The sequence below is a fragment of the Equus quagga genome, chromosome 9, assembly GCF_021613505.1.
Source record: "Equus quagga isolate Etosha38 chromosome 9, UCLA_HA_Equagga_1.0, whole genome shotgun sequence".
NCBI classification, from domain to species: Eukaryota; Metazoa; Chordata; class Mammalia; order Perissodactyla; family Equidae; genus Equus; species Equus quagga.
In genome coordinates, this window is record NC_060275.1 from 112,064,075 (window position 1) to 112,091,363 (window position 27,289).

Below are 27,289 nucleotides of genomic sequence, written 5' to 3' on the forward strand. Positions count from 1 at the left end.
AAAAATCATTTTTATTAGCACATATAATATGACAATTGTCAGATAAAAGGACATAATCTTTAACTGCTGTCCCTTTTAGGAAAAAAGGTCCAGGACCATTTTCCAATGATCATAAAACTCAGCCAGGATGATTTGGTGACATTTTTCAAGGTTGTGACAGATCCAAGGTCATTGAGGATGGCTATAGTTTCAAGCAAGCTCAATTTTATATTCCTAACTCTTGATCTCTTGGGAATTGAGAAATACAGAATTCTATGGTTCATTTACAAAATGCTGTGATCAAACATGAACCCATGACTTTCACAGATGGTTACTATCACACATTGACATCTGTAGGGGAGGAAAAAAACATATTTTTCTTCTACCCATCTTGGGTTCTCCAGCTGGGGTCCTGTAATTTAGACAGGCAAAAGACAGACTAACAAGAGAAAAACAGAAGTTTATTCACATGTCCATGGTGCATACACATGAGAGCAACCAATGATGAATAACTCAAAGAGGTGGTTAGAACTTGGGTCTGTGTACCATCTTGCTAAACAAAGAAAAGGGCTCTGGGCTTCTGGGGGCTGGGGAGACAAGCTGTGGGAAGGTGATCGGGAAAAGTATGCTAAGCAAGGGTTGTTTAGTAAGGTTGGTTATGCAGATTTCAGTCTGTGCCTTCTCCATTGGGAAGGGTTGTTAAAAGTCCTTTTCTTCCTGGTACAGGAGAGGGAGACATCTTGACAAAAGGAAATTTCCTTTACAAAAGGAAAACTTGTGCTGATTTTAGAGCTTTTCCTCCGTCCATTGGTACTCAATGGCCTTTAGCTCAAAATTACCCATATGCAAAAAGGTATATTTTCGGGTGGCATATTCTGGTACCTTTCACATCCAGATTATTTTCAATTACAATTTACTTAAAAAAATTACCATGGGAAGATCTTTCCTTTTCTTACACAGAAGCTACATTGCCTTGTCCCAGTTGGGGACAAGCCTCATTTCTCGTAACTAGAATCTGACCTGCTATTCCTTTATTGTAGACATTTAATGGAAGAATTCTAAAAAAACTAGGATATGCAGACTGCAACCTAGAATGGAAAGAGAGATCATAGACACACCTGAGTTTTGATTCTTTCTTCAAAAACAGTTACTCACTGCATTTGTCTGTAAAATTACTTAGTTTTAAATTATATTAATTCAGGCTCTGAAAACAACAGCAAAGATCATTTTTTAAACTGCTAATCAAAAATTTAAGTGAATGTGGACCTCTTGCTCATACTAACCTCTACCAACTTGGTCTAAACTTAATGTATGATTCCGGTGCTAAAATTTGAATATCAGAGTGTTGCTGGGATTAGTTTTGGCTTTGCAACTAGACAGCATCTCAACATTGAAGACTGTATCTTGTAACAAAGTTATTTTGGACGTTTAGAAATTAAAATGTCTCATGGGAGTCCAGGTAGATGTAATCAGCTTAAACCAGAATTTGCCAGGTGTGTCTGGCAAATTTGGTCACCAAGCTGATCAGTAATAGCAAAGATCTGATTTACTTTCTAATGTAGAGAACAACTCACTCTTCCTCCATTCTGGGGTTAACCAAATTCCGTACATGTTTGAAAAATTAGCAAGAATAATTCCTCTTGATTCTCAGCATTTATGTAAATGTGATGGTTTTAAAAACAATTCTTTATTTGAACCAGAAGCCGTAAGTGGCAATAATAGGGTGACAGTTTACAGTCATTGACTATGACCATCCACTTCTTCTCCCTGCTCACCCTACATATGTATCAGCCCCTGCAGCCCCTTCATCTCGATGGGACCATCTCGATGGGACTCTCAACTTAGAAGGATTCAGTGAGTCAAACTGTAAAAAGATTAACCTTCACCTAAGCCTCACGGTCACTATAGTTTCCTCTTCTGGCATATTAAGGAGGAAAACTAAGAGATCATTTGTTCTGGTCAGCCAACCCTTGGGACCCTTAAAAGAAAACTGGAGGAGTTTTGGCCTAAGAAACTACTCATTTTTACTTTTTTTATTGGTATTATTTTGTAATAGTCTCAATTTAGATTTGTTGTAAAGTGAGTGGGATTAATTATTGTCAAAGAATGAATTACTCTTGAGGGAAGGTTTACAAAAGTAAGACAGAGCTTCAAACCTTAACACAGAATTTGTTCCCCACATCTATGCTGGAAATACTGATATTCCATTGATAAAATCCGTTAAGGCTCCGTCACAGTGTCCATCAGCTGATCTTAATTTTCCAAAACGATAATATATACAGTTATTTAAAAAATTTCCTATGATGCAAGACACTAAGTATTAAAAGTTTTTAGCCCTCTGTATTACATGCGTTTTTAAGCACTTCTCCGCATGCATTACAGAAGGGCTATCACATCCATTCTCTGAAATAACTCTTCTGAAAGTAGCATGCAGGTAGCATGCTTTTTTTAAAATAATTTTTATTTTGTATTGACATATAACATTGCGTAACTATAAGCTGTACAATATTTATCTTTATATATTGCAAATGGATTACCACCATAGCATTAGCTAACACCTCTATCACATCACGTAATTATTTCTTTTTGTGGTGAGAATAATTAAGATCTAGTTTCTTAGCAACTTTGAAGTTTATAATACTGTATTATTGGCTATAATCACCATTAGCTGTGCATTAGATCTCCAGTTTATCTACTAGTTGCAAGTTCGTACCCTTAAAAAACATCTCCCCAGTTACTCCCCACCCCCAGCCCCTGGTAACCACCATTCTACTCTTTATTTTTATGAATTTGGCTTTTTTAGATTCTACATCTAAAAAGTGATAGCATACAGTATTTGTCTTTCTCTGTCTGACTTAGCTCATTTAGCATAATGCCTTCAAGGTCTATCCGTGTCGTTGCGAATGGCAGGATTTCCTTCTTTCTTGTGGCTGAATACTATTCCATTGTATATACATATATGTACCACATCTTCATTATCCATTCATCCATTGACAGACACTTAGGTTGTTTCCCTATTTTGGCTATTGTGAATAATGCTGCAATGAACATGCAAGTGCAAATATCTTTTCAATATTCTGTTTTCATTTCCTTTCTATATATACCCAGAAGTAGGCTTGCTAGATCATATGGTAGTTCTATTTTTAAATTTTTTTTTAAAGATTTTTTATTTTTTCCTTTTTCTCCCCAAAGCCCCCCGGTACATAGTTGTATATTCTTCATTGTGGGTCCTAGTTGTGGCATGTGGGACGCTGCCTCAGTGTGGTTTGTTGAGCAGTGCCATGTCCGCGCCCAGGATTCGAACCAACGAAACGCTGGGCCGCCTGCAGCGGAGCGCGCGAATTTAACCACTCGGCCACGGGGTCAGCCCCTCTATTTTTAAATTTTTGATGAATCCCCGTACTATTTTCTATAGTGGCTGAACGAGTTTACATTTCTACCAACATTGCACAGGGGTTTCCTTTCCTCCATGTTCTCACCAATACTTGTTATCTCTTGTCTTCTTGATGATAGCCATTCCAACAGGTATGAGGTGATATCTCATTGTGGTTTTGACTTGCATTTCCCTAATAATTAGTGATGTTGAGCATCGTTTTCATGATCCTGTTGGCCATTTGGGTGTCTTCTTTGGAAAAATGTCTATTCAGTTCCTCTGCCCATTTTTTGAGTGGGTTTATTTTTTTGAAATTGAGTTATATGAGTTCCTTATATATTTTGGATGTTAACCCCTTATCCGATCTATGGCTTTGCAAATACTTTCTGCCATTTTGTAGGTTGCCTTTTCATTTTGTTGATTGTTTCTTTTGCCGTGCAGAAGCTTTTTAGCTCGATGTATTCCCACCTGGTGATTTTTGCTTTGAACTACCTATTATTATAGCAACATTTTGGTAAATTTCAGCATCAACTCACAATCAATGCTTTTATTTTTAAAAGCATTAAATGAGTGTGGTATGCAGATCTTTTTGAGGCTATCACATATACCATTGAAAGGACTCTCAAAACAATCCTAATTCACAATAACACCTTGAGGGTCATGACTTCTCAGGGATAAGTTGAGACCGTTTATATGATGCGCCCAAATACTTATGTGTACAGTGTGCGTGCACAGACACATACACTCATGCACATGTGCACACTCATGCATATGCACACAGACACATGCACACAGCACAAGTTCAGAGTGTCACGGACCTCCAGATTTTGATCAGCCACCCTCCACCCACCCACGACTCAAGGTGTAAATGGGTGGGGGTGGAGAAGGTAGTGATGGGCATTCCCCAGTCCCCATCTCATCCCCAGCCCCAACCAGGCCTGACCTTGACTTTTTTGTGAGATAAACTTGTTTGCCCCATTCTTCTCTGTTCTTCTCTTTCTTCTCCAGGTGCACAAATTTTCACTCTCAGAATAAGATAAATGATAGATTTGTTTAAAATGAATATTCATATGTACATTAAGTTAATTTTAATTAGTTATTTTAAAAGAAATCTTAAAAACATTCATTTAAAATGAATTCAGCCCAACATTTCTTTGGTTTGAGCCTCACTTATATTCAGGTTTGTGTTTTAGGTCTAAGATTAAAAGCAAATGAGTGGATCATAGGAAAGTCTTGCATAACCACAAGCAATGGTTGATGTTATCATGATTTAAGACTTGTGATTATTAAAATGCTTTTTTTTTTTGGTCAATCTGAGTTTCTTTTTATTAAGATAGTCTTCATCTCTTTTAGGGAAAAAAAAAACCCACGATTACTCTCTATGAAAATAAAGTAAAGGATCCAGTGAAAGTAATTAAGATTTTATTAAAGAAATTTTAATAAACCAATTACTGCTCATGAATATGGATAATTTCAAGGAAAAGAGCCATCCTGTGCCTGAAATGAAAATAAACTATATTTTAAATATACTTAGTATACATAATTAGTTATTTAAATGTCTTCTCAACTAAACCTACTTCCGAAATTATATTTGGAACAGTAATAATTTTTTACTAATAAAGGAAAGCTATTAAGTATGTGTAATTAAAGGAAAGATGCTGTAAAAATTTTACTACAGATCACAATCTGGAAGAAATTAGCATATTTTCATCAGGTAAGTTAAAACTTGCTAGTGACCATCAACCAAAATACTAAAACATTTTTACATTACTTTCAGATAAGAATAAATGGATTATGGATGTTGAATACCATGGTGAATTCAATTTATTCCACATTTTTTTCCACAAATTGAAATTTCAGTATTACTTTGGCTAATTTGGAATTATCAGGGAGTTAATATAAGAAAATTGCCCAAACGAAGCACTAGAGATAAGCCTTCTAATTCTAAACTGATTAATGTTTTTTAGTGATATAAATTTTCTCTACTAGCTAAAAGTAGAATTTCTGTAGAGTCAAGAGTTATAATCCTATTTGAATAACATATTTGTATTGTCAGTTGGATTTGTTATTTGTAACATATCTTGCATCTGCTATTTGATTCTTTCAAATCGTTTACTTCATTTTGCTAGCACTATAATACTTAAAAAATATTTGATGCTTGGAGCACATATCCTCTAAGGGTCATAGCATCCAGTTATTAATTGTCATATTTATTTAGCACCTATTTGGTGAGCACCTCATGTGTGTCAGAGCATATTCTGTGTGCTGTATGTGTTCTGTTGCTGTGAGCACTCAGATAGGGTCACTGTTTTCATCTTGTGGGCTGGGACCTTGTTGTGGGGAGGAACAGTGAGCAAATGAGAAAAATCAACAAGTAATGAAAAAGCATGGAGAATATGAGTTAAGTGATAAGGTCTCTGCTGGGAGGTAAAATAGGAGATCTGATAGCAAGTGTCTGGGAAGGTAGTTTAGACTGATCCAGAAAAGCTTGTCTGAGTCTAGCACATTTAAGGTGCCATGTGAGTGGATAGAAGGATCAGCCTTGGAAAGGTTTCGGGAAGAATGTTCCGAACTGAGACAGCAGTAAATCCAAGAGATCTGAGATACAAATACGTTTGTGTGTTCAAGGAGAAGAAATAAGGCCACCATGGCTGGAGCATAATTACAGAGTTACAATAATGGGAGAGCCATGAGAGCAGGGACTTCTTGTTATATTCACTAATGTATTCATTGTATCAACTCGAACCTGGCACATAGTAGGTCCTTAATATGTATGGAGTGAATAAATGAGTGAACAAAAGGATCTGATTCAAGATGAATTTAGAGATTAGGGAAAGGTCTGATTATGAAGGTACAATAAGAAGTTTAATTTTCTCTTAAGCATAACAGAATATTTTAAGAGGATGTGTGGTAGACTGAATAATGGCCCCCCAAAGATGTCCACATCCTAATTCTCGGAGCCTGTGAATGTTATCTTACATGGTAAAGGGGACTTTGCAGATGGGATTAAGTTAAGGATTTCGAAATGTGGAGATTATCCTGGATTATCTAGGTGGGCTCATTGTAATGATAAATATCCTTATAACAAGGAGGCAGGAGGATCAGAATCAGAGAAGGAGATGTGACAATAGATGCTGAGGTCAGAGTGATGTGAGCCTCAGACCAAGGAATGCAGGCAGCCTCTAGAAGCTTAAAAGACAAGGAAACTCCCCTCTACAGCCTCCAGAAGCAGCATAACCCTGCTGATCCAATTTAGACTTCAGCCCTCCAGAACTGTAAGATAATAACTGTGTGATGTTTTAAGCACTACTTCTATGGGAATTTGTTACAGCAGCAACAGGAAACTAACACAGGATTAGTCCAAATTAAAGAAAGTGTTTGGCCATTTAATAAGTTGCAAATGTGAAGAATGATACATTTTTTTAATTAAATATCATTTGTAATCTAAATTAAAGTGCATTTTAAATTCGGTTACAAAGTTTATAGCTGGATCCTTCTTCCTGGTTCTTCTACACTCTCACATGAGTGAGAGGATAAAGGAATTGTAAGGAATAGGAGAAGAAGTGGATCTAAGTTATAATGAGAGGAGTAGCTAGGAAGAGTGATATAAAGGGAACAAATGAGTCCAGTAGACAAAGGGAAGGGAGAGGGAAGAGAAGGGCAGGAGAAAGGTAAAAAAAGAGTGGTAGGTTGAAAGGGAAGGGACATTAATTACTTATTGCTGCATAACAAATTACCCCAAAATTTAGCAGCTTAAAACAACAAACATTTATCTCATACAGTGTCTGAGTGTCAGGAATGCAGGCATGGCACATTTAGGTGGTTCTGACTCAGGGTCCCTCAAAGGTTGCAGTCATTTGAAGCCTTGACTGGGGCTGGAGGATCCACTTTCTAGATGGCTCCCTCACATGGCTGTTGGCTGGAGGCCTCAGTTCTTCGCCACATGGGCCTCTTCGTAGCACTGCTTAAGGGTCCTCACAGCGTGACACAGGCTTCCTCTCAAACAAGCAATCTAAGACAGAGAGCTTGGAGGGAGCCGCAGTACCTTTTTTATGACTTGCCATCAGAAGTCACTCGTAGTCACCTCCACCATATTCTGTTGGTCAGAAGTAAGTCACTCATGGGAAGAAGGATTGGGCTCCACCATTTGAAGGGAATGTCAAAAAATGTATAGACATACCTTAAACCACCACACAAGAAAGAGAGGAAGAAATGAAGAGAAATTTGAGCAGAACACCTATTTCTCATTTGTTCACAGAGAATGCCTAGATATGTCCATTTTTCTCCACTAATGTCTCTCCCTTCAGCCAAGACTAATGGATGTGTGTGTGTGTCTGTGTATGTGTGTGTGTGAGTATGAGTATATGTGTATGTGGCTGTGTGAGGAAGTATGTGTGTGTGTGTCTATAGCAAGACAGATGCAGAATTCCCAACTATTTCCCACTTTTGACTCCTGCAGGACATATCAACCTTTATCTCAAATGTCCCCGGAGACTGTTGAGTCTACACTCAAGCATGTCTCTGTGTCTAGATAATCTAACCAAAACTCAAAGTTTTGAGAGCCCCTGCAACTGGTTGCTGAATTCCCCCAAAAGAAATTCTGCCACGTTACATCCACTTTGCCAAGTCCTCATCCAAGGAGAGGTGGTGGAGCTGTCCCTGATCAGAGATCCACTGTAGTTGTCATCAGTTCAGGAAGCACTTACGGGTTGCAGATATAAATTAAGATAGAAAGTTCAGAGATATGGGTCAAGCGCTGTGATAAGCTCATTGGAATGTGAAGAACAGATGGAGCCAGCCTGGAAAGGTGGAATGAATGTGAACTAGGAAACGCCTGTCAGTGCACGATTCTGAATTAGGTTACACTAATTAATGAATTAATGAGAAAGGAAAGGAGAGGACGGTCCAATAAGAGTCATCTTGGGTGGCATTTCCTTTCCCATCCTTTCATCCTTGTCAGCATTAGATGACGGCTGTACATTTGCTGTGATTTTCCCCTCTTTTAACCTCTTTTCCATTTGTTAGAAAACAGTAAAAATTCCTCTATTATCGTAGAATGCTTTTAGATTTTTTTAGACTTGTTGCATGTAAAAATACAAAAGTCTCTCTTTTGCTATTTAGTTTTTAAAAGAAATACACTTTACAGCAAAACATATCATTCATATTTTAAGACATTTACAAACCTCAATTTTCATATGTTGATATTTTCAAATCAAGATTTGAGAGTGAGAGTTCATGTTTTATTTCTGTATACTTGCATTGTATACTTAAAAGAACAGATCCTTGAATGTGATATTCTTAAGTTATTCTCAAATACTAGGGTAGACATTAATTTCGTTTTAATGTGCTTTTTAAAACTGAAAAACAAATTATTTTACTAGAAACAAGAATATTTTTGTGAGACTGAAAATGACTGAAGGTAATAGTTTGGATTCTGTAGATTATCTAAAATTTAGTAAAATGTTTCTTAATGGGATAAATAAAGAAACAGGTTTGTATATTATTTAAAACCAGATAAATGCATATGATAATATTCCTGGCATTTCAAATCTGTCCAAATCAGAATGTATTTTTGAGCACCTTCTGTGTACCATTGAGCATTTTTTGTGTACTCAATTTAGGATGCTAATAGCAATGCAAATATGCACAGAAGTGAATAGAAAATGGTTATGTGCTTAATCAGAGGTGGGCAAAATTTTTCTGTAAAGGGCCAGATAGCAAATTGTTTAGACTTTGTGGACCACACGGTCTCCATCACAAACGCTCAACTCTTCCCTTGTAGGACAAATGCCGCCATAGACAATGTGCAAATGAACAGGCGGGGCTGGGTTCCAATAAAACTTTATTCACAAAAACAGGAAGGCAGAATTTGCCCTCAAGCCAACTCCCTGTACTAAAGGATTGCTTTATATATATTGGGAACCAAAAACATTCTGTTTCCTTTGCATTTACTTAAATGAAATTCCCAGTGAATGTTGTTTTGAAAGACAGTGGGAAGAGTTTGTCTCTATACACTCAGTTTTATAGAACTGATTTAAAACTGTTAGTCACTTTAGTTATTAGTCAAACATTGTCGACTTTCAGATTAGTAGTATTAATGCCCTTGAATAGTTCAATATGTGCAATGCAAGAAACTAATAAAACAAATTTCAGAAATAAGTGTGTTCTGTTTATTCTAGTCATAGCACAATAGATGAAACACAATTTCACCTTAAAATATATTGAAAGTTTGTTAAACAAGGAAGCTGGAAGTTGTGTTTCTGAAGATAACTAAAATATTTCATTCCCAACATCTGTAGTGATGATGTCTATTTAGGTTAGTCTTGAGGGAAAATACTGTCTTTCTTTCATAGGAAAATAGAATATTGTTCTCTGTTTCTTTTACCTTTGTGTATCATGTTTTGAACAACAAAAAGAATAATTATTTTAAAAGCATTTCTAAAGGACATTATAACATATATGCAATACTTATGGCCTTTTCTAAAATTAATTCCATTTTGAAGTCTCTCTAAAAATATTTGAAAGCCTCAAACATTCCATCTGTCCTAAAAATGTTGCTTTGGCTCTGCCTACATCAATTAGTTGTACTTTTTTTCATTACAGACATGCCTTCCACTTTGTACTGCTCTCTTTGTCATTGTATGAGGAAACACAATCTGTAGGGCCTCCCTGAGTATTGCCTTTAGAGAAAAACTGGCAAAACTGTCACAAGTGACAGTGAATTTAAATTTCTTGTTGAGCCCATTGATATCAGACCTGATACTGGATTCTCGTGAGGTCCCGAGTGATGGTGGCTGGTCCTATATGGAGGCTGAGTGAATCAAATAGACCACATGTGCATTTTGAGGTTTTGGATAAAACAAAGATATCTTTCTAGTCCATTTCAGATAACTTTCCCAGCTCTTCGGTCTTCATTAGCATTTGGGAACTTGGGTCCATTGTGTTAATGGTGAACAAAAGCCTGGTTGGTATCCTCCATTCAATCAGATCTCTCACCCTTGGTTACTCTCCATGATGGAACAAAGACATTCATGTCACTATTTCTCTGCCCACATGTCAGATTTTTACAGCACTCTTTTAAGGGGTTCACACAGATGTTCTAAAACTAAGGGCACGCTCTAGGACACATGCTCACACTATCTTAGTCCTTCCTGCCCGTGCTGTTAACTCGATTAGGGAAAATGGTTTTGAGATGAGGAAAAAACAGTGGCCACCCAAAAGCTCTGTTTGTCTCTTGCAGGAGTCCTTTGGAACCTCTCGTCTTGCGATGCACTCAAAATGCCCATCATCCAGGACACCCTGGCAGTGTTGACTAACGCCGTCATTATACCCCACTCGGGCTGGGAAAATTCACCGCTTCAGGACGATCGGAAAATACAGCTGCATTCCTCACAGGTGCTGCGAAATGCCACTGGATGCCTAAGGTGAGTTCTCTCTCACTGCCGCCACCTCCTGTTGTTGTTTGCTTCCTGCTTCCATGACCTTAATTGCTGTTTTACCGAGGATCAGAGTGTTCTGGAAAGACGAATGTTGATATGGCAATGGAGTAAAAGAAGCTAGCCAAAACCATTTCTAATGAGATACTGAACAGATACAAGCATCTTCCACTATCCTATACCTACAGCAGTATTTGACTTATTTAAAATGTTTTTGGAGGTCTCAAGCAAAAAATAAACATTTTCATTCCAAACAAAAATAATTAGTTTTCTTTGATTGAAAACAATAGTTCACAGTAATTTCTTGTGTTACGTTGTATCATGCACGTAGAATAACCAGGCAGGCCACTTGGTTGGCTGGGGGAGGGTCTGTGACAGATACATAGACATCTGGTTAACTGTCACCAGGAGCTATTTTTATTTTTTGCATTTAAAAAGTTTTCAGTGTGACTGCAAGAGCCTACAATTCTTAGAAATAGCTCTTTAATAAGGTCTGTTATGTGAAGTGTTTTTTTAAATAATAAAAGTAGTAAATGTATTGTAATTATCTCCAATGCATTGTTATAAAAATCATCCCCCAGAAATCTCTCGAGATGTCTGAGAATCGTCTTTAGGATTTGTTTAATTTTTGCTCTTAGAAAAGAACATAATAATCAAGGAATAGTTCTTTCAGACTCTAGAAACTGTGTTCCCGAAAATGTTGTATTTTGTACCAAAGTTGGAAATCTCTGCTGGATAAACTTAATGATGGGGTGGGGGCAAAGGGAGATTTAAAATACCTAGTCAAGTAATTTATATTTCAAAAATAAAATGTACAGGATTGCTTTAGCTGGGCTGCCTCAAAGCTGCCATTTCTCCTACAGTTGATAGGTTTCTAGGCATGAAAACCAGTCTCTACAGACAAGGAACAAAATCACCTTGGTGACTTTAATAATAATTATCTCATGAATATTTATAACAATGCTCTCATCCTCCAGTCTTGAGAGGGGTGTGTGTGTTTGTGTGAAAGTATGTGCATAGAAGGAGATAAAAAGAGTCAGCCTCCATAAATATCGAAGTCCGCACACAGGGAGCTATAGGAAATCCTCTGACAATTTAGCTTTTCCTCAAGGTCATGAAATAATGATCTTTTGACATGATTTCTCTGGATAGGCTCTACCATAAGCCAAATTTACAGTTCTCCAAAATCCCCTGCTGAGACATCCATTTTATAGCCTCTTAAATTCTATTATCCTTCTGAAACCTCCTTCCCCATCAGAAGAAATATAACTCTTCCAAAGCTAAAACTGTAGGCACTTCTGATCCTTTTTACCTGATTTCTCTGTTTCTGTTATTTACACGTAGTTTTTCCCATTTTAGCATCCTTGACTTGTAAAGAGTGTCATCATTCCTAATGAAGATTGTGGAAGGAAGTGCCAGAATCAACTGTGGAAGTACAGTCAGTAAAGACCTGGTTAGCCCTGTCAATTAGAAATTCTCTCTGAGTAATACAGTAGCATAATTATATATTCATGTTGTTTGATTTAAGAATGTAGGCCACTGCCATTAAGAGCAAGCTTTCAACACCATTTGGTGAAAAGTCAGATGAAGAAGCCAGACCATGTTCATGTGTCCCCTTTATAGGTCGTCTGGCTGAGTTTAGGGTCTGGGAAGTGACCCAGATCCAAGTTAGGTCAGACCAGGATGACTACCCATCCCTCTCTTTTCACACACGGAGGCTTGACCTGTGCTTCTGCTGTTCTCCAGGAGTGACCATATCATAGGAAACAGAAAAGGGGGCGTCCAATTTAGAAAGAGTTTTATGTGGCCAAATTGGATTTCCTTTGTCAAGATACAACCAGGTTTAGGGTTTTCCCACTTTTCTGAGTTTATCATGTAAGTGACAAAGCAAAACCCATCAATATATATGTGCATATTTAACTCCTCCCTAATTCATTAAACTCCTGCCTTTCTACAGAAAAAACTATAATTTCTCCTCTCTTATTTGAAGTGTTTATGAATCATTCCACATTGATGAGGAGGTTGGACTAAGAGAGGGAGAAAACAGCCCTGGGAAGGAGCTAAAAAGAATTTATCGAATAAACACTCAGTGGATGAAAGGTTTCAAGAAATTTCTACTATTATTTACCACTTACTTAGAACCAGTGTTGACAACACACCAAAAGAGTCACAAATGCTTATATTGTGGTAGAAGGTTCTGGATTTTAGGATGTAAGGTTATTTACATTGTTGATTTTTTCTAGTAAAGCTTAGATCTTTATTTACATTATATATCTTTACATAAATACATCTATATTTATATACATTATAGACCAATATATGTAAAGGCAGATTTACATCCTGCCTTTTAGTATTTTTATCCCTGAGCATTTGCTGAGCACCGGCTGTGTGCTAGGGAGGGGACAGGGAAGCAGAAATCAACATGGCAGCCTCAGTCCTTTGGAAACTCATAATCTAGTGGAAGAAAATGGTACCCATATGCTTAGCCCTAGCACTATATCTCAGTTGCCTTTGAATGTAATGATCAGGATGGCACAGAAGGAAAAACTGTGGAGGGAGTGCCCAGCTCAGCCACTGAGGTCACAAAAGGCTTCAATAATCTCGTGAGATTGAGGCTAAGCGGAGAAAGGACTTCACCAGTCAATACTATGGGGAAGGGAGTGTTGTGGCCAGGAAGAGTGGCAGCCATCCTCTGACCCACACATGGTAGAACTCCAGGATCTATAGATCGTCTACGGCCTAGGAGACTTGAGGAAATGCGGCTTGCATAGTTGTTCCATTCCAGATGACAAAGGGCCTTCAAAACTGAGGTAAGGGGAATAGACTCGAGTCTGTAAAGAGTAGAGAGCTACGGCAAATCTTTGACCAAGTGAACTCAATGGTCCGCTACGTCTGAGAGCAGTCGTAGGAGACAGAGTAGAGGCAGGTGGGAAAGGGTGAGGAGACACTACAAGTGGAGCTGTGAATTTGCCAGGGATGCCCTCGTTTTTCAGCTACTTCCTGTGGACAACAGTAAATATCAATATTTTGTTCCATTCGATTAAACTTAACTGTCACCAATTTGTAGTTCTGTGAACTATTTCCTTAGCCGTTTACATTTTAGTTCTGCCTTTCATATTTTGGAATTTTTTCTTCTCTTTAATCCTAGCATTCTTATTGAGATGATAGTTTCAATACCTTATTCAATTCTTTAGTGTAGTTTCATGGCACAAATCATTATTTTTATGTAACTGAGGTTCATTCAATCAAATCCTCCAAAACAAGAGGGTATCAAGTACCACATCACTGTGCTAAATTATGGATAATGCTATAGATTCAGAAAAATCCTCCTGGAATTGCAGACGTAATCTGAATATCATCTTTAAAATGTAAATTGACAACCAGATTGTCTCAATTTATAAATCACATCTGGGCTTATACCTTCTCAAGGAACATTTTTTCCTATCAAAATATGTAGAAAGAATCTGGTGTTTTGGTGCTTCTTAAAGCAGAAAAAAATCATAGCAATTATTCTTCTAGTCATTTTTATGTACTAAATGTACATAAAATATAATACAAAATACAATGTATAAAAAATGATGTAGTGAACTTTTACAAGATGATATAGTTGTTTTGTGTAACGTCTGCATGCTTTGATCTGCTCCATTAGTTTATAGCTTTAATCTTGAAAGTTACCTAAATTGTATAAAAATGCCACATTTACATGTTAGAATTTTTTTCCAATTTACTGTAATCACAACTATCATATTCATGAAATCAGGCTAAAACATAAGCATGTGATCCAGAGCCTTGTTTAGCTGGTAACAGAGAACAATAGATTCCATCTGGCCTACAAACTGTGCCTGTGTGTGCCTGTGTGTCTGTGTGTTTAAGGAATTCAATGGGAAACTCTGGAGAGAATTGTCACTAGTTTGGTGTAAACCAAGCTAAGTGTCACAACTGGCAAACAATTCAATCCCCTTGGTGTGATTTATGGATATTCCACTGTGTCAAGGCATAGAAAATTAGTAACTTAAAAAAATAAAATATGTACGGAATATTTCTTAGTAGTGAACTTCTCTTCCTTTTTTAGATCTTATTCTTTATTAGAGAAGCATTTTGAAAACTAAGGCAAAATTGTTGAGGACCATTCTGTTAAAATTCTTTTCAATTATTTCCCTTTACATACTTCAACTTATAGAAATTGTCACAGCCTTTAAGTGCTAGGAGTTAAATGTAATTCATTCCTTGCTATAATTATACATTTTATAAATTTGTTTTGAGATTGTATTTTTCTCATTTCCATTCATTAACTTTGCGTTAAAAATTACAAGTAGCAAGATAGTATGAGGTAACCATTTAAATATATTTAATAATATATGAGGTATCAGTTAAATTGGATTCATCATGTGTCCTCAGGTGATGTTTTCCTTGATATTAAGTTGGAATGGCAACTCTCCTTTCTCAAGAATTGTAGAGAAATTGAAGAATAGAGCTGTGTGTGTGTATGTGAGTGTGTGTGCGATCGTTTATTTATTCATTCATTCCAAGAGGTGACCATGCAACGTAATGGATGTTCATTAAATAATTTTATACATTGTCAGTAGAGACAAGATTTTTAAACAAAATTAAAATGAGTATTTTTATTTGTAAAATCTTGTCTTCCAAGGACCAGAAAGATCTGCTTCAAATACATTGTTCTTGTATTTAGTATAAGTTCAATAGCTCATGGTTAGGAAGTCGGGAAGCCAGTACTTGCACCCACATCTTGACTCCTGGTCTAGACTATTCATTCCCACTATATCACACAGAGAGGAAATACACTGTTATGTGAGATGAGATGAACAGATCCATGCTTAGAACAACACAGCCAACCAACCAACTGATGAATGGACAGCACTCTCCATTGTGTTGGTTCCTTTCATTTGCTTCTTGCCTTTACTGAGTGGCATCCGCTTGGCCAACATCCCTTTTGCCTTTAACTGCCAGCTGTCCTCTCCCTCTGCCTCCTTTCTTACTTCCCATTCTTCTCTCCCAAGACCTCAGGTATGGAGTGGGCAGGCGGCCTGGACAGTCACATAGCCCCATGTAAGTCCCTTCTCTCCACCTCATCTTAAATCTTAATTTGGACAATTAATCAGAGCAATGGGTGCTTTTTTTTTTAAAGATAAGACTATATTTTAAGACATATCCCAGCTAATAAAGTTGGTATTATTTTTCCAGTACTCAGATTCTCCGTTCTTTTACTGATGACTTAATTCGTTTTTACTGATGACTCCACTCTTTTCCTAGGATAGTATGTCTTATGCCAGTGTAGCTCACAGCTCTAGTCAGAGCTTATGGTAGGTAAAAGTAAATTCATCAGAACATTATTGGAGATCATTATTCTTAATTTCTGTTCCTAGCAGGATTCAAACTTGTTTATGTCATTTCAGGGTGGGAAGCAGAGGTTAAGAATTTAAGCAATTATTCTTCTAAATCACTTTTTTATTTTTCAGAAAGAAAAAACATGTTATAAATGCAAATTGTACCACTCTTAAATGTTTGAAAAGCTTACCAGGGTGAAATTTAAGTTAGAAAAAGGCCTAAGCCTTAGTAAGCTAAACCCTGGAATGATAACGCTGTCCAATCTTTAGACAATTTCATTTAGTCTTATTAGACTCCATCCAGTTTTTCAAGCCTTCCCTTTGGCAGTAATGTTGGCCCAATATCCATGGCAGTGCCCCCCACCAGCCTGGAGCACAGGGCACACTGATGGAAGCATCCTAAAGACCCGAGCCTCTTGCCTTTGCCTTCTCTAAAGACGCATGGTAAATCTTCATTGGAAGATGTCATATCATGTGGACATAGCAAAAATTTAAGCACATATGAAATATAAAATGAAAAGTGAATGCCTTTAGTCCTATTCCTTTTAAAATTCATTTTGGGGTAGGAAATGGAATTTTTTAAAAGCATGTATATCTGTTCCTGAAGTATCTATCTGTCACTGAGGAGAGAGGATCGAAATGGAAAAAAAAAAAAATCTCTTAAATTTTGTTGGAGGAGTGAGTTGATAAGAATGGCGGTGGCTAGACTGTGGGATTCCAGGCAGCAGTGGCAGGTGGGGGAGGTGGAAGTTAGAGCTGGGAGGAATTACCAGGAGGCCTTCATCTTCAGACTCTTCCTCCTGCCCACCCCTCCCCTCCCCCACCCCAGACACACCCTAATACTCACTTTCCTCATTTCTTCTCCTTTTCTCACTTATCTGTTACTCCACTTCTGCCCCATTAAAGTTTTAATTTTTAATAAAAACCATTTTAAAATATGGCCTAAAATAAATTTGGCAAAATGTTAGAAAGGCTTAGGATATACGTATGCATGAAGTTACTGTGTTAGACTTTTCTTCCTCATTTTATGTTTAAGGAGTCCTCCAGGGAAACCACTCTCCCCTGGCCAACATCAGGAGATTCAGACCTTGAAAGAGATTCAGTTTTGTGCTCATTGTTTCATTGTACAATGTGTAATCAAATACCTCTCTTAACCTTTGGCCAGAATAATCATCACCTTCAACCAAAAACATGTATTGACCAGCCATAGCCTGAACACTCACTGGCAAAGGTCGGACTGGCTCTGCCTGTGGACAAGCTCATTTTGGCTGAGGTCACTGTAGTAGGATGAATAAATGTCCCCCCAAAATTCATGTCCACCCAGAACGTCAAAATGTGACCCTGTTTGGAAATAGTCTTTGCAGATATAATTACTTAAGAAGAGGTCATACTGGATTAGGGTGGGCCCTAAATCTAATAAATGGTGTCCTTGGAAGAGGAGGACATACACACAGAGACACACCAGGAGAAGGCCATGTGAAAACAGAGGCAGAGATTAGAGTGATGCAGCTATAAGCCAAGGAATGCCAAGGATTGCCAGAAGCCACTAAGAAGCTAGGAAAAGGCAAAGAAGCCTTCTCCCCTAGAACCTTCGGAGAGAGCATGGCACTGCTAACACCTCAGTTTTGGAATTCTAACCTCCAGAACCTTGAGAGAACAAATTGCTGTTGTTTTAGGCCCCTTGGTTTATGGTATGCTGTTCTGGCAGCCCTAGGAACCTCATACAGTCACCCTAGTAAGAAACTGATTGGGGACCTATGACACCACGGAGCCACCAGAGGACACAGTACAGGGAGAAAAAGGGGCAAATAACTCACGGAAGCTGCCTGTCCCCAAACTGTCCACATACTGCAACAAACGACCCAGAGAGGGAGCTGTTATTCTCTATGCACAAGGCCAGTCCCCTCCATAGCTCAGGTGCAAGGCCAAACATCCCCAGTAGCGGGGTTGGGCTCAGCAAGCCCAGGTGTGGCTGTCTCAGCCAAAGAAGGTTCAGATCCCACCTCTTGACGGGGTGGCTGCTAAGTAAGCGTCTCCCCATGTGCAGGTCTGATTTCTGTGTTTTCTGCTCCCGTTTATGAGCCTGTCCTTTTCCTCCTGACTTTGAACTCGCTTCTGAAAGTTTGTTTGATAGCATGGACAGCCAGAAGTCCTTGTAGGTTCTCAAGCAGGGCACGTGACATAAGTACCATTTAGGGAAGTTGGCCCCAGCAGCTGTGTACAGAATGAATATTTTCTAGTTTTAGTGTGAAACATGACTATGTTTCTCACTTAAAATATCGCCAATCAATATCCTAACGATCACTGTCATGGCCATTATCATCGTTTCAGAGTGAACTGTAGCTGAAGCCTTGCTGAGCATCCTTCTTCACTTTTTAATCTGCCAGCTCAATCAGACGACTCCGATCTACATTACTGTAGAGCTGTGTTACATTTAGTTGTGCATACCCAGGGCTTTATCTCCAGCCAAAGTATTTGCATAAGGCTGGCTTTACTAACTTCCACAGCTCATTTCCTGGTGCAGCCGAGTCATTTATTTATTTTTATTATTCTATTCCCACTTCAGCTTCTTGTCCTGAAGGACAACAATATACAACCCTAATTTTTTCCATCCATCTTTGTGTACACGAGAATGTTATTAAGCCCATCAAAGGAGCTGCACTGCGCCTTTGCTTATGAGTGTAATTAAACTCAGACCCTCAATTAGTCATTTTAACCCATATAATGGATGAGCACTTGGTCCCATGGTGCCACTAATTCTAGAGTGACCTTGAGAAAACCCCATCACAAAGTAATACTAGTGATAATCACACTCTGGCTGGAAAGCTCCAAGGACGTTTGTTTTATCTGGTTTACTTGTGCATTAGCCACAGGTAAGAAGAGGAATTATTATTGTTTTTATGTTAAGTTCAGTTGGTTGCAGTGTTACTCATCTATTAAGAAGAAGATTTTTTTGGAAGTGTTTTTTAAGTCTTGTGTAATGTGCTCTGGATGTATCCCAGCCTTGTGTTCAGCTGAGTTGAGCACTCTTCTTCCAGGTACTTAAAAAGGGAAGGACCTAGTCTATGTGGATGCCGCAAACAGATGACACCACTCACCCCACTCACACCCCATTTTCCCTCACCTGGCCTAAAGCAGAGGATGCTCCTCACCTGAGCAGTTATCTACTCCTGATCAGTGTGTCTGATATGGATGCAAAGTGAATGGTTTTCTTGGGTCATGGCTCAGCAGTGAAAGTTTTCTTCAAAGGAAGTGGGCAGAGAGGTGGAGGGACGGGGGGTCAGAAGGAGTAGGGGGTCTCCGAAACCCATCAGAGAGGATGACTGGGCTGCCCACTTCAGCAGCTCCATTGGTGACAAGGGCTCCAGTTTCCCAGGGCTCTCCCCAATGCTTCTAGCTCACTTCCTCCTGCTTAATCAGAAGGAGGTGGTGGTTTACACTGTATTAGTTCGCTAGGGCTGTCATAACAAAGTACCACAGATGTTTCTAAACAACAGAAACTTACTGTCTCACAATTCTGGACGTTAGAACTCTGTGATCAACAAAATATCGGCAGGGCTAGTTCTCAGACGCCTTTTTCCTTAACTTGCAGATGGCCATCTTCTTGCTGTGTCCCCACATGATCTTCCTTCTGTGCATCTGTGTCCTGCCTCCTCTTCTTTCAAGGGCACCAGTCATGTTGGATTAGGGCCCATGCTAAACACCTCATTTTATTTTAATGACCCCTTTGAAAACACTATTTCTAAACACAGTCACACTCTGAGGTACTCGGGGTTAGGACCTGACGTATGAATTTAGGGGGCACACAATTCAGCCCATAATAATACTATAATAGTTGGCTCGCACTGTTTGTTCTCACTTTGGGAAATAATTGTTAATAAATTAAAACACTCTTCCAGCAAGGTCATGTTGACCAGCATGAAGTGTATTTTGGTTCATTGTGTAATATAACCCAAAATCATATTTATTCTCTAACCAAAAAGAAAAAAACTAATGTTAACTTTTTCGCTCTATTTCCAAGTGGAATAGTCATAAAAATATTCTACAGGCCCACGCTTTCCTTTCCCTACCTCCAAGGAGAGGTAGTCACCAATGAAACTTCAAGAAATCTTCTATATAGCAAAAGAAGAATTTATAAAGGCCAATTAATGAGTTTATTCTTGAATTGGGGTTTACATAGTTAACTATACTAAATTCTTGTACTTTGATGAAATCAATAACTTGATTTAACAATCAAAGAGGGATCTTAGAAAATCTCTATACAAATTTATCTTAAATCGTAATTATTGAATGTATGTGAAATGACCTTTGATTTGGAATCAAGAGATCAGCATTTGAGCCCCAACCTTTTACATCTTATCCATTATCTTGAGGGAAACTAGGGTACGTTATGTTGGCCTCAAGGTTCACAACTATAAAGGAGAGGTTTGGCCTAGATGTCCTTGATGAGATGTAAAAGGAAATTTAAAGCATGGTTTGGGTATTTGCTAGCTGACCTCAATTCAGGATCCCCAAATGAGGCATCCCCAAGTGGGATATCTCCCTTGAATACCACAGGCTCTAGGGCCTGGCCTTTGGCCTTACCTAGTAAGAAACTTGATCTTAAAGCTGCAAGACCATCAGAAAGAAATTAGCTCTTGGTTTAGCACCTACTAAAAGTCTGTTATAATACTATGCTTCTTTAATATGCATGCTGTTTAATGCAATTGTCCGAATAGTCTAGTATGGTAGGAGTTCCTGTCCCATTTTACAATTCAAGAAACTGATACTCATAAGGGCAGGAGTAACCTGCCCCAAGTCATAGCGAGTAAGAGAAGGAAGGGTGATGTAAACCCCACGTTGCATGATGCCACAACTCTGTTCCTCCCACTCCACCATGTTCCGTAAGACGAGAAGCAGCCGAAGAACTCATGTATTTATTTACAATGAGGAAAGGATGCTGACTCATTGGGGTCCTATGAGAAACAGACACCCAAATGGAATAAGAATCCATGCAAAATATTTAATTAGGGGCAACACTTGAGAGGAAGCCAGAGGAACTGGGAGAGCCATCAGATCATGACGCAGATCTGACCCCAAGTGAAGGAAGGAAGGAGGGGTGGAAAGGTGGTTGGTTGGAGTTCAGCAAGACCACTGGAGAGTTCTTGAGCTGGAGTGATCCTTCCAAGGAGTCCCGCATCTCCCAGGAACGAGCTTGCCTTGTCACTGCTGCTGAGCTCAGTCACTGGGAAATGATGCCTCGGCATGAAGGAGAACACAGTGATGGATTTCAGGGCACAGCAGCTGGACCATCAGTCAATTACTCAGCCTAATCTTTTAGCAGTGCTTTCATTCTCTATAGGCTAGCCACTAAAATGCAACATTATAATCAAAATCACTTGGTGGTATGGAATCCAAAAAGGGGGATAGTTATATTGACTGAAAGTTTCATTCTCTCAACGTCTGTTTTTTTGAGTCCTTACTATGTGCTAGGCCCTGTGGTAGGTGTGAGGACATTAATGAAGAACAAGTAGACACAGTCTATGGAAGTTGCGGTCAAAAGCAATGCGTAATGTCATTAAGACAGCCTGATGCATCTACGTCCCATTAGGTTGCCTCAAGACTAGACAGGTTGAGTGTGTTTTTCTTAAATAACGCCTCAGAAGGCCATATTCTTTTTTTCAATATTTTCAGGGCTGACCAACCTCCCTCTTACCAATACGTTCTTTCTTTACATATAAAAAGCTCTTTACCTTTACTTGGTTTACTGTTACATCTTGTAGCCCTGCAGCTTTCTATCTCTTCAGAATTTTGCATTCCTCTTATCTTTTCTATTAGGAAAAGTCTGAAAAAATTTTATTTTTCAATTCTTTCAGAAGACCTTCCTATCCCCCAAGAGCATTAACTATAATTTTGCAAAGTTCCTCCTTTGTTCCATGAAATAGTAATAGGGATCATTTCTCCCCAAACATTATTTTGTTTCCCTAAGCTAGAAAAAGTGAGAATATAATTATTTCACCTTAGATATAAATGATTAATGTAAAATACCCCATCATGCTATTCCTTCTTAACATTTCGATCTCTTATTTCTGGAAATTTGATCTACTTAATTATGAAAATTTGTAGGATCTAACTAAAACTTGTTTTAAATTATTTATCCTATAATTTGGTTGCAAATATGGGCTTCTTTAACAGGACAAGCAAATATTAAATTTTATCTTTTTGGTATTAGTAGTCATTGTTCCTATCAGAGTATGAATATTCAAATCTTTCCTTAGGACAAACAAGTTACTTCCTTTAACAAAAGATTAAATGAAAAAGTTTAGTTAATTCCCAATTGGTATACAACAGTGTTTAATATTTATCTCTATAAAACATTGGGTTATAGGGTATTAGTTCCTTAATAAATAAAAAGCAAGTTGTAAGAGCTGGTTCATTTTTAAAAACTTTCATAACTTCTTGATATTAAAAATGTAATTTTTTCTTCCTGTGCCTCCCGAATTTTATTACATCATATCAGAAGTAACTTCCCTGGAGGAGAAAGCAAAGAAACGAGTCTATTAACCATAAATTGAAGAAGCAAGAGCTCGCCCCACAGTTTCACTTATTGCTTACATCCTAAGCCTCTCCAATGTTTTAACACATCTATTTTCATATCATTTTTACCTTCACTTTCCAAAGCAGCACTTATTTTAAAATAAACAAAGCCAGCATGTACCAGAGTTGGGACGAACCAACCAATGAGATGATTACAACTCAAGAAGAACAAGCAGAACACGCATAGAGGCTAGCCCACGTTTGGTAACCTCAAAGGAAGATCTCAACGTGCAGTTATGATTGCTCTTGGAGGAGAGAGAAACATAACCAATGAGAACCAGATAACCTTCTCCAAAGGCACCAAGTCAGGGATCACACCTCCTACCCTCCATCCTGTGACTTCCCAGTGAAGAGCCAGATGCACAGCTCTGCTCTGCACAGTCTGTCTGTTAATTCTGTTACTCCCTTCATTCTCTTTTTTCTTGAGTCTAGTTGTTGCTTAATTCACCAAGAATACTTGAAGTAAGTTTCATTTGTTCCTTAGTTGACCAAGAATATTTGAAATAAAAAAGTAGAAACAGTTTGATCGCCAATCTAGTCTCACCAACCTCCTTTCCTGGGTTAATGACTTCCTTTGTGTTGCTGTGCAGGCTGTAGGGATGTCCCTGACTATTTTCTTTCGGGCATTTGACAGACAGCTGTGGGTGAAGGCTGATTGGAATGCCCAGTTCCCCTAGGTTCCTCTCCATTGCCTTTGGAGCTGTGATAGGGAGGATTGAGAAATGGGGTCTCTGAACTCTGAGAGCTCTGCTGTCATGAGGATCATAGGCAGTGGAGGAGCAGGGGGAATGAATAGAGAGAATCACCACTTGGTTCCCTCCACTGCATCACCGAGCTCCTGGTTGCCTCTCTGTGAAAGGATTTGCATCATCTCCTAGAAAGTTGCTCATTCTGGAAACAGAGAATTGGGGAAGCTACTGAAAATAAAAGTAATTGTTCCTTAGTTCTTCTTAGAAAGTTCTTGTTCTGAGCTGGCAGAACCTTCTGGAAGTACCAACTAAAGTGTTTTCCTTAAGCAAGGAAGAGCCAAAGGGAGGGCAGATCTGTCCAGATTTCATGCTTGATCTACATTTTCATGCCTCTGAAAGGTTTAAGCAAAAGAAGCAATATTTAGTAATAACAAGTGCTAACGGATTGACAACCTTCAAGACTGGATTTTCAGGACATTGTGCTTTTCTGCCTGTGCCATACATTCATTTTCAGTTTTTCAGTCTGCTAAGTAAGAGGACAGACATGCCAGGACTTCAGATTAACCCTACGTCCTTCATTATTGTCCCGTAGAGGTACAAATACATCATTATTCCCCATTAACAAGCATTCATCTAGCAAGGAAGGTGCTGTGCCGTGGATGCACTGACTGGAGCTAATGAATCCCAACAACTAATTACACTTCTCTTAAGGTAACTTATTACCAGAAAGTAGCTGTGTTAGCACAAAGACTTTATGTGAAAGTGGCAATACCCAGGAAGAGGCCAGCTGATTAATCATCCCCTATAATTCTCCATAATAGTCCTGTCTGGACTTTCATGTCCACACCATTGTTCTTCCCAGGGTTACATTTGGCCTGACCTTATTTTGGACCAACAATGTAATTGGTAATTGTGGGCTAATTTATATAAACAAACGAGGGCCCTGCTAAATGAAAGCATTGTCACCGTGATTGGTACTTAACTGCTCTAAGAGCTCTTTATTTTGCACAAGTTTGGGTCAAGTGGTTGAAGCCAATGAAGCTGACTGCAAAAAATAAGTAATTCAAGTAGGAAAAAGCATCATGTCTTTTTAAGGCCTGCCAGGAAGCGTGGCTTGTGGTCTGTTGTGTGGAGCCAGTGCTCACATGTTTTAGAGGAAACTGGTTTCAGTCCTTTGCTGAGAGTCTTGACAGGACCTGAAGGGCAGTATTTCTCCCTAGCATGTCTGAAAACAGTGCCGATAAGTTTCTTCCTAGAGCATAAAGGAACTTTACTTATTTCTCCTCAGCAGGCAGCACTGTCATCCTGACTAGCAAACATGATTAAGTGTCATTTGTCCTTGACTTCTGTCACTCCTGAGCAGCTGAAATAGATTAAGAGGCTGGTGCTTCCCGAATCAGATGGAGCTCAGTGTCCTCAGCCAGGACCTGCAGTAATAGGCTCACAAAGGAACTGAAGCTGGGCTTTATTTTGATTTTTCAGGGCTCATTCCTATTTGAGGGGAGATAATTGAGACAGATTATCCTTCTGTTTTCTCTCAAGCACCCAGCCGGATCCTCTGCAAGCTTAGATAGAGACCTTCAGAAGATGACTGAGCATCCTCCTGTGGAGGCCCACAGGGAACAACAGCTCAGAAAGGCAGAGCTGTGGGTCCAAAGCAGCCACGTGGCCACGGGGACAGGAACACTGTTGGAGAAAGAAGGTCCCTTACCTTTCACCTCTGAGGGCCTGTAACCTTCCTCCTCTTTGTTTAGAAACTTTTTATACTCTGAGGTCTTTTATTTAAGTGAAGCCTAAGGCTGATAAGCACAATGAACTGCAAAGATCAGATTACCTAGGCCCATGGGTCAATCTGACCATCAGCAAAACACATCCCTCTCCCCAAGGGGCACCTTCTATTGTGACTCTAGTATGACCCCCCCACACTACCCAGCATTTCCTCCCCACCCTTTATTTTTTTCATTTTTAAAAAATTCAGGTGGGGGCCAGCCCCATGGCTGAGTGGTTAAATTTTGACATCCTCTGCTTCAGCAGCCCAGCTATGTGGGTTCGGATCCCAAGTGTGGATCTACTCCACTCATCAGCCATGCTGTGGAGGCATCCCACATACAAAATAGAGGAAGATTGGCACAGATGTTAGCTCAGGCTAGTCTTCCTTAAGCAGGAAAAAAGAGGAAGATTGGCAACAGGTGTTAGCTCAGGGCAACTCTTCCTCACCAAAAAAAAAAAATTCAGGTGAAATTGACATATAATTATATACATAATAATACATAAAATTAACCATTTAAAAGTGAACAATTCAGTGGCATTTAGTACACTCATGATGTCATGCAGCCACCTCTATCTAGTTCCAAAGTATTTTCATCACCCGGAAAGGAAACTCTGTACCTATCAGGCAGTTGCTCCCCATCCTCCCTCCTGCAGGCCCTGGCAGTCACCAATCTGTGTTCTGCCTTTATGGATTTACCTGTTCTGGATATTTCATTTAAATGGAATCATGGCCTTTTGTGACTGGCTTCTTTCACTTAGCGTAATGTTTTCAAGGTTCATCCATGTTGTAGTGTGTGTCAGTACTTCGTTACTTTTTATAGGGGAATGATATTCCATTGTGTGGGCAGAGTACATTTTGTGTATCCACTCATCCGTCAGTGGACATTTGGGCTGTGTCCACCCTTGGCTGTTGTGACTCATGCTGCTGTGAACACGCATGTGCATGGTTTGCTCGAGTAGCTGTTTTCAGTTCTTTGGGGTATACACTTAGGAGCAGAATTGCTGGATCACGTGGTGCCTCTATGTATAACTTCTTGAGGAACTGTCAAACTGTTTTCCACAGTCCTTCCCTCCCAATTTTATGGGTGTCCATCTCCATTACATTTTCTGCCCCAGACTATTCTCTTTTTCTCACATTATTTGCTCTTTTTTTTTTTTTGGTCTTTTCATTCCAAAGAAGTTTTCCTTCCAACTGCTGGATTATTGAGGCCATTTGTCTTTATGTCACTCTGCATGAGTCCTTAGAAGAAAGGTACTATGTGAATGTTAGAGTTTTTACTTTAAAACTCTGAGGGCTGTCGTCAGCTCATGGCATGGCAGCTATGTGGTCAAAGTTGGCCAGACCCTCTGAGTCTCCAGCCTCATGCTGGGCCCCTCTGCCCTCACCGTGTTTGCAGTACTGGCCTCCTTTCCATTGCTCTCCACGCTGAGACTCTACCTCAGGACCTTAACACGCGTCTCCCAGCTCCTGGGGGACTTCATTCTCTCCTCTTTAACTTTATGACTCAGCTTAAATATCTTCTATTCAGAGACACCTTCCTCAACACTCCTCCCATCTTGATCGGACCTTCTGACAATTTTGGGTGATGTCCTTGCCTGTGTGCTTGTGTGTTTAAGGCCATTTGCTGCACCAGCTACATTCTGATCTACTTGAGGATCACGTCTTTTATATTCATAGATTACCCAGGCCTAGAACAACATCTCACCCCTGGAAGACCCCTGATAAATAGCTCTTAGCTGAATGAGTGAGTGAATAAATGAATCAATGAATGGCCCTTCTCTTGCTGCTTTGCGGGATGCCTAAAAACTGCCGTGTACTAGTTTTTACCTGAGCAAGGGACCTTTTAACTCTCCTGGCTGCTCAGAAAATCTTCCCAGTTGCAGAGATAATGTTAATTTCTTGGTTAGAATCACATACCTACTTGTTCTCCGGTGTGGGTGTTTGTGAGATTTCTGCTAAATAAAACCACCACAGAATTAGTTTTACCAAACAGCAGAACATCTTTTCTCTTGGACAGTCTTTACCAGCCTGTGGAGTATAGTTTATCCTGGCAGTTGCTCATATTGCCCTTGGTTCTTATGACACTGAATTCCTCATCCACCTCATTTGTAAGAAGCTGT

At 39.1% G+C, this 27,289-nt stretch overlaps 1 protein-coding gene across 4 annotated transcripts in view; it reads left to right on the forward strand.

Annotated features, from left to right (window-relative positions):
* Positions 1-27,289, forward strand: part of CTNND2 (catenin delta 2) — an 881,420-nt gene that overhangs the window by 698,789 nt on the left and 155,342 nt on the right. For all 4 annotated transcript variants that reach the window (XM_046672368.1, XM_046672371.1, XM_046672369.1 and 1 more), the window contains exon 12: positions 10,593-10,776. In XM_046672368.1, the coding sequence (XP_046528324.1) occupies positions 10,593-10,776 (184 nt within the window). The remainder of the gene's footprint in view (positions 1-10,592; positions 10,777-27,289) is intronic.